This window comes from Danio rerio, chromosome 1 (genome assembly GCF_052040795.2).
Source record: "Danio rerio strain M-AB ecotype USA chromosome 1, GRCz13ab, whole genome shotgun sequence".
NCBI lineage: Eukaryota > Metazoa > Chordata > Actinopteri > Cypriniformes > Danionidae > Danio > Danio rerio.
In genome coordinates, this window is record NC_141021.1 from 49,555,665 (window position 1) to 49,569,086 (window position 13,422).

The 13,422-nt window shown below is 34.9% G+C and overlaps 1 protein-coding gene across 5 annotated transcripts; it reads right to left on the reverse strand.

Annotated features, from left to right (window-relative positions):
- Positions 1–1,195: 1,195 nt before the first annotated feature.
- mhc1zda (major histocompatibility complex class I ZDA) lies at positions 1,196–11,166 on the reverse strand. 5 transcript variants are annotated; one of them, NM_001287097.1, is given in 8 exon segments: positions 1,777–1,844; positions 3,108–3,170; positions 3,822–3,848; positions 5,432–5,554; positions 5,921–6,205; positions 7,902–8,189; positions 10,415–10,687; positions 11,044–11,107. In NM_001287097.1, coding segments are annotated over 8 exon segments (1,191 nt in total).
- Positions 11,167–13,422: the final 2,256 nt, after the last annotated feature.

Sequence of the window (13,422 nt, forward strand, 5' to 3'; positions counted from 1 at the left end):
ATGAGTGTGTATTAATGTTTCCCAGTACTGGGTTGCAACAGAAAAAGGCATTCGCTATGTAAAACATATGCTGGATAAGTTGGCGGCTCATACCACTGTGGCGACCCCTGATGAATAAAGGGACTATAGTCTTATAAGCTGAAGGAAAATGGATGAAAGACTTTGTGAAACCTGTAACTGATTTGTTTTTCTTACTACAGATGGCAATGTTTATCGAGGTTATCCAACATCAAAAAAAGAAACTCATAAAGGCTTGAAACACTTAGTTACAGACAGAAACACTTTTAGGTGAAATGTTTAGTGTCAAGTGAAATAAGTGAAACATTGCATAGGCTGGTACAGGCTACAGGAAGGGTTAAGGAGGTCTTACAGTATACATATACTTGACTGTAAATAAAGTGCTACCAAAACAACCGAAAAACATCTTCAACCTTCCTTTAGATGCTCTAGTGTTTCTCAACCATGTTCCTGGAGGACCACCAGCTTTGCACATTTCTATGTCTCCTTAACCAAACACACCTGATTCAGATCAACTCATTAGCAGAGACTGAAAGACCAGTAATGGGTGCAACAGACAAAGGAGACAAGCAAAATGTGCAGTGTTGGTGGTCCTCCAGGAACGTGGTTGAGAAACATCTCGAAAGTGTAATGCTTTTGAAAAACGAAAACTGAATAGTTAAATACACTTTAGTTTTTAATTACAGTCAATAACAGTAATGCTCACAATATCCTTTTGTACTGTCATCTTAATATTAACAAAAAAGTGCAAAAGTTCACAAGGTGCTTAGATTTTAAACAAAGGCAAAACTACATATTGAGGTAAAATTGGTGTTATATCCATGCATTCGTTCAGTGACAACTTATGACATGCTGCCTATATTGTTTGCCATAATTATTTGGCTTGAAATCACATGTAAGTATGAGTTTAAAACAACATTAGCACTATTTATTTGATAGTGAGCAATGTTGTTTTTTGATATTCATTGGCTGCTAACATCATTTCACTATTTAGAATTAGCAAAGAGCAATTTTCTGAAACTATATTATCAAGGAGAAAGTCTGAATGTGCCAACTTTACCTCATTAATCATATTGAGACAAAAATAATGTACAGATTAACAGACAAACAGAAACACTAGAAATAATATCAGAGGCCACTACAGTAAAAACAGTGGTATTCATCAGTTTCTGAAAACACAGTAAATGACAGAAATGGAATAAACCACATTAAGGAAATAGCTTAAGGCCCCTAATGAACAGCATGAATATATACATTATAACACTGATGCATCTCATATCATGAAGAAATATTAGATCAAACATTATATATATATATATAAAAGCCGAGAATGAAATTTAAATTAAGCAACTAAAATAAAACAATCACAACATCATTTTACAATTCAGTGAGAAACCAAAAAGTATAAAGGAATGCTTTACTTTTTATGGAGCGTCGAGGATCATTTAATGATACTTTCATCAGACAAGCTCTGAATTACTTTTATGGTTGCTATAAAGTGCTTATTTTTAAAACTGGTATTGAAAATGTGTCTACTTTCCTCTTTTAGATGTTGGAGAAATAAGGCAAAAACAAATATTTATATATATATATATATATATATATATATATATATATATATATATATATATATATATATATATATATATATATATATATATATATATATATATATATAAACAAAACCAAATTTTCAGAAAATTGTCAACAGATTTAACTGTCATTCTGCCAATACAAATTTTCCAAAATAATCGGACTTTAACTTTTCAGATCTCCACTAGTAGATTGTCCTTCTGCAGCTGTCGGTTTATTTTTGGACTCCTTCACTGAAATACAAACATAAACATGTTATTCATTTATTATATGCTAATAATTTGTACCTTTATATAGAACTGCAGCTATAATACACCAACACATTTGAAATCAATTTATATTCGTAGCATTCCATAAAGTAAACATCACTTTAGAACTTTGGCAAAATAGCTACCAACAGTACATCGATGTACATACATCACAGCCCTAGAGCAGTTCTGGACATTACTGCAGTCTGGACTCCCATCAAAATATTCCCATCAAACTCCCAAGTCTTCTCTCAACCTCTCACTGGTTTCCTATCCTTGCTAGCTCAATAGCATAAGCCCGTATCATGGCTTACTTTCAATTTTGTCGACCACAGCAGTCTGTTAGCATTAAAAAGCACTATTTATTTACGTTTTAGAGGGGTGAATGGAGTAAGCTTATTTAATAGACAATTCAAAAAGAAATCTGCATATCTCAGTAAAACTATCAGAAGTGGGAGCACTTCTGGAATTGGTTGGAATGAAAGAAGTTTTAATATTTTGTACAAAAACATTTGCAATGTCAATGTTATTAGACCCCTAAGAATTTTGTCTTTTCTAATTACCCTAACTTAGTTAACCCAATTAACCTAGTTAAGCCTTTAAATTGCACTTTAAGCTGGTCTGTGAACAGTGTCTTGCAAAACGCTGTTGGGAAGGACAACCTGTAATTCTTGCAGCCTATAGTAAAAACAGAAATGTGCTATACAGTTGTAACCAGGGGTGTGACACTGACAACAGAGGTGAGGATCCACATGCAGGGTGATTAGAATGGTCAGGCAAGCAGTGGTCAATACAGGGGCAAACAGATGTATGAGGGCAATACAGAGTCGAAGTCAAAATAACAGGCAGATGGTCACAAGGCAGGCAGTAAACAGGATGAAACAAATAAACAAGGCAAAGGATCAAAAACACGCCAAAGGCAGACAAATGAAACGCGTTGTAGTGTCACTATAGCAGATAACAAGACTCTCAATGAGTGTCTCAATGTAAGCTGTATACATGTGTGTGTAATCAGTACTTGAGCAGCATCAGCTGTGTGTATGCAATCAGTCAGGATCAGGAACCGGTTGTGTGTGTGTGTTGCATGACATATATATGAATATGTGGTCCATTTACAAGCAGATTTGTAGCCCTATGTGTGTATAAGTGTTTACCAGCGACCTCTGGTGGTTAGATCGCTGGTGATCATGACAACAGTATAGTGAGAACACTCTTGCTGCAATAGTATAACATTTAAAGTTTACTTACCGGATGGTTCAATGTGTTGATTATTATTTAGCGGTATTGCACTTGGATCATTATCCCCAATTCCTGCCGAGAAACATTGAAATGTCAAAGTGTGCTGTACATAAGATGTTACTTTGTTGTTTTTAAAATGATTCCACAAAAAATGTGTGCAGCCCAACAACAACAACAACAACAACAACAACAACAACAGTGAAATAAGCAGTGACAATGGACAAATGTTGTGTCATCAAGGCTTTACACATCAGTTTAGATAGCCTGAAGACATGATGTATTTAATAATGCGCTTACATTTTAGTGCATTAATTAAAACACACATATACAGCATTCCTTATTTCCTGTAATAAGTCCACCATCAACAAACATATCAGAAACTTTGTACGCTCACAGTTAAATGTTGTATTGTCACTATTTCATAATGTTAAGTCCACGGAAAAGCAGTCTTTCCACATCAATTTTGGCACATTTCTAAAAAGGCACTGTTACCTGGAAGGAGTGCATTTTAAAATATATCAATGACAGCAAACAATTCAGGTTTGCTGAAGCTTTTAAAAAAGAAAACCTGCAAATAATATATATTTTTTGATATATTAAAATGACATACATCAACTATTATAAATTGTGTTTAGATAACTGCACTGTTTTCATGTTAAAGAAACATGAAATATCTTATTGTGGACTGATTACATTTTGGGAATAAGATACATGGACCTTTACCGTTTTTGTAAAAGGGTTTCTTGGGAGCTAAAGCGTGACAGATAAAAATCAGTTAAGAATAGTTTTAATACAGATACAAAAATAACAATAAATGCAACTGGATAGAAAGACATTGATTTAGACAGATTAAGAGATTTAACTCAATATACAGTAATGTTATCCTGAGTACATCCATTCAGCATTATATATTTAAACTAGGGCTGTCAAATGATTAAAAAATAACTATTTAATCACACTTTTTTTGTAATTAATCATGATTAATCACGAAACGCCGTATTTATTACAGAAATAAAAACACAGGCATGTAAGTGCCATTTGAATTTCAAAAGTATCCAATAGCAAACTAAAATGATTTTGGGTGTTGGATTCTAAATGGACAACAAAGAAATCCAAAATACAGGTATTGCAAATATGGAAAATGGAAAATTATAATAATAATAAAGTATTGAATACAAACAATTGTACTCATTGTAAAGTTGTATTGCGAGTTGAAAACATTAATTATAAAGTAGAAAAATTTTTGCTTAGTCCTCTTTAACATTGTGGCCAATGTGACAATGTGGCCAAGGGGTACATCAAAGGCACGTACCAAAGACTACAAACTTCTTTCAGGGACTTTGGTCACACCATCTCTAAACATTTAATTATAAACAGCTTTGAGGGATACGGACACCGCAAAGACTATAGAATACATATAGAATGCCTTAAAGACACTTTGGACAGTCAGCGATGTCAGGCGTTTGCTCTTGTTGCTAGGTAACGCACACACACGCACGCACACAGACAGTGAGCGAGGGATCCCTTCAGATTCATCAACAGGCACGATCGCGTTCATTTAAGCGTTTGCTTAAACTAAGCGTTCTAAAGTATGGCTTTATTTTACAAGCAAGGATTCTGACACAACAACGTGAAGCAGACACTTTACAAAAGTTGCGTGTATGGGGGAAACACGTCAAACTTAATAAAACATATGAAGGCGCATGGAATCAACTTAAAGGCAGAGGAATGGGCTGTCTTTGACAGCTTGCGACATCATCTGGCACTTTCACTGAGTACATTTACATCGACACCAATACTTCACTTTTATGATTAAGATAATACTCTGATTAGAGTCTACCATGTAAGCAACGATTTTTGATTACCTTAAAGGACCACCGAGTCCCAAAATGCAGAGGGTTTTTTTTTTGTTTGCCATGCGGTATCAAATTCCATTAAAACAACACTCTTCCAGCAGTCCTTACTTCATATTTTTGTCCAATAATTGTCACGTGGCATGAAAAATATGTTGCTGAATGAGAGTGACTTTCCTTCTAAAAGCGCGTCCTTGTTCTTATCCATATTTCTTTGCATGACAAGCACGTCGGCCACAACAGGAAATAAAAAAAATTGCAACTGCGTTTATTTTTTTACGTGTTAAATATTTCAAATGAATCGAGTGCATTAATCGCACAAATTTTGACAGCCATAATTTAAACTTCTGAAACAAACACTCTGTCGTGTTATTATTTAATTCACATACTCAATTTAAAAATGTAGGGTTAAAAAAGGAAAAAGGGGGAAAAAAAGAGAAAAGAAAATGTTAATAATCTACTGTATCAGTCTCTACTCACCTTTCTTAATTGTTAAGACCAAAATTACCAAGCCAATGACTGTCAGCACAAGCACCGCTCCGATTATTGCTCCAACAATCATACCAAGGAAAGTCACCTTGGAGCAATCGCTGCATTTCCCATCTAAACAAATGCAAAATTAGACATTTACAAAATATTTTATTAAAAGGGACAGTCTTACTCCTTCTCCACTTGTTCCAAACCTGTTTGAGTTTCTTTCTTTTGTTGAACACAAATGACTAATGTTGTGGGGAAAAGGAGCCATTGACTTCCATACATTTTTTTGTTCCTAATATGGACGTCATTGGCTGTTTTTCCCAACCTTCCTAGCATAATTTTATCACAAATAATATTAACACAAGAAAGATATTCAAAAAAGGTTTAGAACCACCTGAGGGTGAGCTGTTCCTTTAAATATTGACAACAGAAAGTGAAAATAGTAAGTTCCCAGCTTTTGTCATGCTTTTTGAATCTGTCTGCTTTGATTACCCCATTTTTTGATAATTGGTGCTCCAAGGGTTCTGTGCTTCACATAACAGTCATATTCTGCTTTTTCATCCTCGTAGATGTAAGTGCTCTTTCTAAGCTGAAAGGTCCCATCATGGTTTGGTCTAACTCCTGAGGATTCTAGATCTTTATCAGACAGTGCCATGCGGTATTTCCTTATGGTCAAATACACATCTTTGGGGTAGAATCCAGTAGCCAGACAAGTGAGTTTTAGCTTGGCTTTGCCATTGATAATGCTCCTTGCAAACACATGAACATCTGGGGGAGCTGAAAATACAAGTAGAATTTTTTATCAATTCATTCTATAACGCTAACCAAATGAATGCAACATAGGCTCATTCTGAAAACATACCCTTATAAACATTTCTGAAGATCATAAATGATGTAGCCAGAGGAACGTATGGCTGCATTTCAAACGTTATGGGGTGGTATAATGCATTTTCTTTTCTCGCTTATCATCTGATTGCTTACCTCCGTATGGGTGGTTTTCCTGCTGTTGTCAGTTTGTCCAGTGGCTTGCCATGTACGTTGGTAGACTTGTAAGGTGTAGCAGAGCTGACCGCGATCACGAAAAAGAAAATAATCAAGTAAATAATAGAGTGCGAATGTGGTAAAATCTGAAAACGTGGTAAAAATCTGACTGTCGCAAGGGCTTTGATTTTTCTGGATTGTTTTTGAAAACACTATCGGTTGGGTTTAGAGAATGAAGGAGGAGGGTCAGTTGATCAGTCCGTCAGTCAGCCCCTGGTGGATTTACATGAGAGCAGCAGGCACGGATGGCACTCGCAAAATAATATTGAGATCACAAAAAGCATATATACGCAACAGCCTCTGGTGGATTCGTGAAAACAAAAACTGCAAAAAAAAAAAAAAAAACATTACTACTGGCATGTATTTGGCGCTCACCAGAAATGTATAGACTAATTATTGGTTTGAAAATATTCAGGATGCGTGTGCAGCGAGGTTACAGAAAAAAACATTTACAGTTTTCTCCATCATATAAAATCTAGCATTTACAGCGAGGGAATGACATCCGATGTGGTACAGAGTTTGTTGTTGTCTTAGAAATAAGTTATATTGATTACACAGTATATATATTGTTTACATAATGCTTTCAGCTTAATTTAACAGCTTGTCACTCAGTGATCAGCACAGTTATTCGGCAAAATTAACGTTAAAGTGAGCGGCGTTCATCTGACAGGTTCATTTGCAATAGCACCCTCCTAACGGATATTGGATAAGACGAAATGGCCAAGCATCCAGCCCAAAATATACAATTTCATTGAAGCTCCAAGTGTTTTAACAAAAGAGAAGTTAAAGGCCTACAAGTCTTTGGATGCCAACAATGTTGTTCTGTGTGGATATGTGCAAGAAATAATGTTCCATGATTACCAGATTCAAAACTATGTAGTGCTAAAAACCCAGGTTCTGCCTAGCCAATGAAAAAGACGGAACTGTGCAAGGCCTGGGTAATTAATCATCAACAAGCAAAACAACTGCACCTGTACAGCAGGGTATGTGAACTTTTACACTTCATTCTTAGCATTCAGCACTCAGCAATATTTAACTGTTTTTGCTGAAATCATTGCTGCAATCAAAAACGAGTGATGTGTGTGATTTAGCATAGCGTGAACTTACCTGATATAAACTGAGAACTGCAGAGTCCAGCATTTCTAATTAGGTCCTCACTCCATTCAGCTCTTCTGATGGCTGTTATCTAAAGACGTCTGCAGTTGGCATCAAAAGCATTAAGGTGTACAGTAAAATTTAAGTTCTTTATTTTTGGACTTTCGGTTTTGGCATCCTACAGCACAACACAGTATGTTTCCTATTGCAACCGGCCTTTTTTTGCAACCGGTATGCAGGGTTGAACCCGTGCGGTGTCATAGGTTGGTAATTCACCTATATAATGGTACATAATCAGAATGAGCCTGGTTTGTATGAATGCTGTATGTTTACTTACAGCCTTCTCTAAGCTCCTCATCTTCATATTCTCTGAATTTGTTGAGCCAGTCCACACACTCTTTTTCCAAGTAGCCCTTAGTGTACTGATTTAGGATGGGCACATTATCCCATTTCCTCTTGGTTGGAAGAGCTGCGTCCACTGGGGCAACCCACTGAGAATCCGCATCATCAAAAGACAAGAAGTTTTCTCCATCATAACTGTACTCATCAATGCCTTTAGAAAACCGAACATCATCGTCCTGACTGTCAATTTCACAACCATGTCTCCACTGAAGAACATGAAGATCTGAAACAGACAATTTAACTGAGGTGAAAAAATCTACACAGATATAACGGTTTAAAGATATAAACAATACAGGTCAAACGTTTCAATGCTTAAAAAGGTCTCCTCTATGTTATCGGCTCCAGACCTAAGGGAATCTGGACGGGCACAAGCCAAATCATGCACAAAACTGTGAATAATAAGGAGACAGACATGTTATAGGATTGCCTGAGTGCAGTTTAATATAACAAAGATATTTACTTTTTTTTTAAAGCTAACACAATGTACAAAGTGTTCCGGAATAAAAACCAAGCGTATCTCGATAAGATGAAATTAAAATGTGTCACTTCAGTCAATACTCAAATTACTCAATGCAATGTAACTAGAATTTCTATGTGAACAAAAGACATTAATACATGAAACAAAAATACTCAATACACTTGAAAACACTTCTTAGAACACAGTATTGGTCCTAATTTGAGATGCTGAAGTATTACAAAAAATATTAAAAGAAATCATTTCTTACCCCCATATATAACTACTAGCATAAAGGAAAAAAATATGCAGATCATTATAATTAAATCAATATAACACGTTCTTTCACACCTTTTTCAAATTACATTACATCAGCATTTATATTAACACTTAATAATATTAACATAACATATTTAAAAGAAATGCAAACAATATAGAATTAAATACATTTCCCTTTTGCTCATTTAATAACCTCAAGTTATTGAGAAAGCAAATTAGGACGTTTTAAAACCAAAAACCCTGCATTAAAACATTAAACTCTTACTATCACTTATTACTAATTCAAATTAAATATTTTTGGGAGGGTTATGCTTTCAAAAACATTTAAGAAGAGGATCACTACAAAAATATACCCCATATAAACTTAATCTGGCTGACATTCATAACAAATGTAACAATTACTTAACAAGGAGGTGTTTAGAAAACGATCTAATGCATATTTCTGAATGCCTACATCACTACTACATGCTCTGTTCACATCCCTTCAGTTAACCATTAACTAAACATTAGCTTCGGCTACTTTTGCTAACCACGAGTGACTATAACGTTTACCATTTAATTAAACCAAAAACGAATCAATTTATAGAACTAACACTTTCTAACATCAGTTCAAAACATTTCTTTAGAGTAAATATTTCAGACAGACCACTTTAAATGAGTGTTTATCCATACCTGTGGCCTGTGCATGATAAGGACACAGACACCGTTTATAGTGCCGTTTAATATGAACTCGAGCTGCCGGTTTATTAATAACCATTGATAAACTTTTAAAACCCATCTCATCCTCACTAACATCTGCAGGAAGAGACAGTTCTGTCCTTTTCTTGTTTCACTTATCATAGAACATGGTGGTGCTCGCCAATACACTGTTCCCTGTATTCATATCTATTCAAAAGTAATATTGCCATTAAAAATTTGATTTGATCCATAATGCAAATGCCATTAACAAATTACTAATCAACAGTATACTAATAGCTTTCACGCTGTTATTGTTACAACTTAAAAGTTCACAGCTGACCTTGCTAGCTAAGCTATTGCGATATTGCACATTAGGCAACACATACAGTACATTTGATCGATTTACAAAAAACTAATTTGATGATAACTTTTTTGAGTTGTGAGTATTTCATCATAACTTACTGAAGGTGGTGTTATCATACCTGTGCATAATTAGGGAACAGGCACAGTTTTTTGTGCCATTTATTATGAAAGCTGCCGGTCTCCAAGGTCAGTGGTTCTCAAAGTGGGGGTCGCAGGACAATGAGAGGAGGTCGCTTGGTGATTTCTAAAAATCTAATAAATTTGAATAAACTTTTTAAATTACCATTGTTCATCCATAACTACAGAAGATTAAAAAAATAGTTACGTAAAAATGCAACATCCAAACAAAAAGCATCAGCCTTTCATTTTTTTACCTATTGGATTGCAACCCAGGGGGGGTTTACATTAGATTTATAACAGAGCGATAGCGTCAGTTGCAATAGATTGATTTTACGGCACTCACTTACATTTAAAATAAATACAGGCAACATGGAGGATGATCTTAAAGCGGCAGTCTCCAAAATTAAAGGCAGAAAAGACTTGGGATGTATCTTAAACTTAATTATTTATGTGCTTTTGAAATCTGAAATTTTGGCATCACTATAATATGCTGATTTGCCTGTTCTTTTGTCCAGTACTGTATATGCAGGGTAAAACAGATAACCATTCTTCACCTGATTTATTTTGTCTCATTCGGTCCATCAGAATGTTGACGTTCACATTAAACCACTGTTCTTTGCTCTTTCTGGACTGGGTGCCTTTTTCCCAGTAATCTTCCTGCATTTTCTCTTTCATCCAGTGCTGTTTAGGAATCTTCTTCTGCTCTTGGCTGTTGTAATAGTCAATCTGTCTGTCATCAAGCAAACCCATTGCAGTGAATTCATAGATGCCCGGCAGGTCGACAGGTCTGGATAAAGCTGTGTATATGTAGTAGAGGGAGTGTTTTTCTGTATTGAAAGAGAATAAATAAAGAAGAAAACAGTGTTCCGGTAGAGATGCACAACCACAACATCGGTCAGTTGTCAGCTACATCTGTCAACACTGAAGGCGGTGCCAGGAGGTTTTTTTTCCTGAACCGAAAGTATTCGCTGACGCCTGGGAGGCCATAAACAGATCAAATAACCTACACACACCATAACAGGCATAACCTTTAAGACATTTTATACCATTATTAGGCGATGGAATAAGTAGGCTATATAAGCAGCATGAGAAACAATAATGACGTCGATTAATTTAATTTCGGTATTTAAGAAATATCCTAAAAAGAGTAGCTATATTTAAGTGAAAATAACAGCAGACTCACCAGTCGTGGCTGGTTCAACATCAAGAAGCATCACTGCCAACAACAAAACGACAAAAACAGCCATTTTAAAGCCGCGGTGTGTGTCTTGTTTTCCCCTTCACTGTGGCAAGCCGTTTCAGCATTGAACTCTCCAGTACGCATTATGACAAATCCATGAAAAAATATTTCAGTTTCTCTTTTCTTAGAATGACTTAACTTGATGTGCTGTAAAAATACTTTTTGGAAAAACATTTTTTAAGGTACTAAAAAACGTCTAACAGTGGATATAACTTAGAATTTTCCTTATAATTAATCATTTTGTTGTTTGAAATTATTTAATTGGTGTTGCAGAATTTAAACTTTAAGACAGATCTTATAAATGACACCTTATACATATGTTCCAACAACTCATATTCCAATAGATTTCTTTTTTTTTTTTTTTTTTTTTTTTGCTGAATATTATTGAAAACAAACAATTTTGTATTATCATACAACATACAGTGAATATAAATGTTTTCTCCGGTAAATATAGCAAATAAATCTATGCAAATAAATCCAGATGCATTAGAATAAAGCTACTAGATAACAATGCTTATTATACTGTACTTTGCCTGTCTTATTTGCCTCTGAGCTAAATTACCTTACCTGTCTTCATCACTGCTCTTATCAAATGTCCAATCTACATCATTCTCATGGTCACTGAAACCCATCTCATCCTCACTTATATCTGCAGGAAGAGTCAGTTCTGTCCTTTTCTTGTTTCACTTACCATAGATGTATGGTAACATGCATTCTTGTTTCACTTACCAACATGGTGGTGCTCGCTAATACACAGTTCCCTGTATTCGTCTATTCAAAAGTAGTATTGCCAATAAAAAAGAGATTTTATCCATAATGCAAATGCCATTAACAAATGACTAATCAACAGTATACTACTAGCTTTCACGTTGTTATTGTTAACTTAAAAGATCACAGCTGACCTTGGCTTGCTAGCAAGTGTAACGGAGGCCAGCTAGTGAGTGCTGTGCAGGTAAACCTTACTCCTCTGACCTCTAAAGGTGCTCTAGCGACAGTTGTTAGAGGCCATGGTCTTTGGCCTCCTTGGTAGAACACCCGACTCCCATGCAGAAAGTTGAGGATTGATACCAGCTCGGAGCAGGTTGGGTGGCGTTAGATCGATGGGGTTACTCAAGCTAAGCTGTTGCAATATTGCAAAATCTATTGGACAGTGTTGCCATTTGGCAACACATTGCTACATTTGATCGATTTACTAAAAACTAATTTGATAAAAACTTTTTTGGTGATGTTTCCAATTTTTTTGTGGATCTGACATAATTTGATCCTTTGTTTTTATTGACTTTTACATTTGCATTCAGCAACATCAACTACTCTCAATAAACACCATTTTGTCAGAAATCGTGCTACAGAAAAACACTGCACGTCATGTGACTTAACCAAAGCACATCACTGGCTAAGCTAAGATCTTCTCTTTCCAACCAAAAAATTAGAACGTTGGTCTTTTAGAAACAGTGGCAGAGAAATGAACAAATATCTGTTGCAATATAGGAACACCATGCGGTACAGGAATAAACTTTTGTTCAGACTATCCAATAAATATATTTAAAGACATCTCTCTAATTATATTTTGACGAGTGATATTTATGATTTGACTTGTCAGAATGACAATTAGAGATCAGATTTAAGATATCTTTAAATATATTTTGACTAGTCAAAACTCAATTGAAGATATCTCTGATGATGTTGTAGATTTCTCCAAAAGATGCATTTATATTTGCAATGGTAATTCGCGATATCTCTTATTCTGTTTTGTGTCACAATTATATTTAAAGATATCTATCTGCAGTGCATTTGCTGAACGTTTTTAGTGTGAAAAACTCCAGTAACTTAAAAGTAAGGAAGCTGATACGTATTTTGAATATTTTATTATTATATAAAAGAGCTGTATTGTCATCATTAAATGTATATCCTTTATCACAAGTAGTGCTGGAATCTTTAATTTTACAGTTTTGATAGGCCCTATGTTTGTTTCCATGCACCTTGTGAAGTGGTGGAGACGCTCCAGATCTGATCTCTTAAAGAGAGATTTGTCAGTAAACAATAATGTACAGCAGAAGCCTCTAAAAGTGAATAAGAACGTTAATTAAAAAAGGAATGAATCCCATATTATTATTACAGTACAAATTCTGTACAATAATATTGAATAAAATAACGCATTATATTTGAAAAGGTTAATAATAGTAAATATACAAATGTGCATATCTATGTATAAGACTATAATTATAGTATGAATAATACTAAATTAGTATTCAAACTATAATTCTAGTAGTGGAATTGCAACAATTTCAAAGGACATAGGCAGATACTTATTATATAGCAAAA

Coding starts and splice junctions, on each gene's coding strand:
- mhc1zda (XM_087234996.1), bottom strand. CDS start 11,107: ATGGCTGTTTTTGTCGTTTTGTTGTTGGCAGTGATGCTTCTTGATGTT. Junction 8,190..10,414: donor AATGAGACAAAATAAATCAG/GTGAAGAATGGT, acceptor TGTCTGTTTCAG/ATCTTCATGTTCTTCAGTGG. Junction 3,171..5,431: donor GGTCTTAACAATTAAGAAAG/GTGAGTAGAGAC, acceptor GTTTCTCGGCAG/GAATTGGGGATAATGATCCA.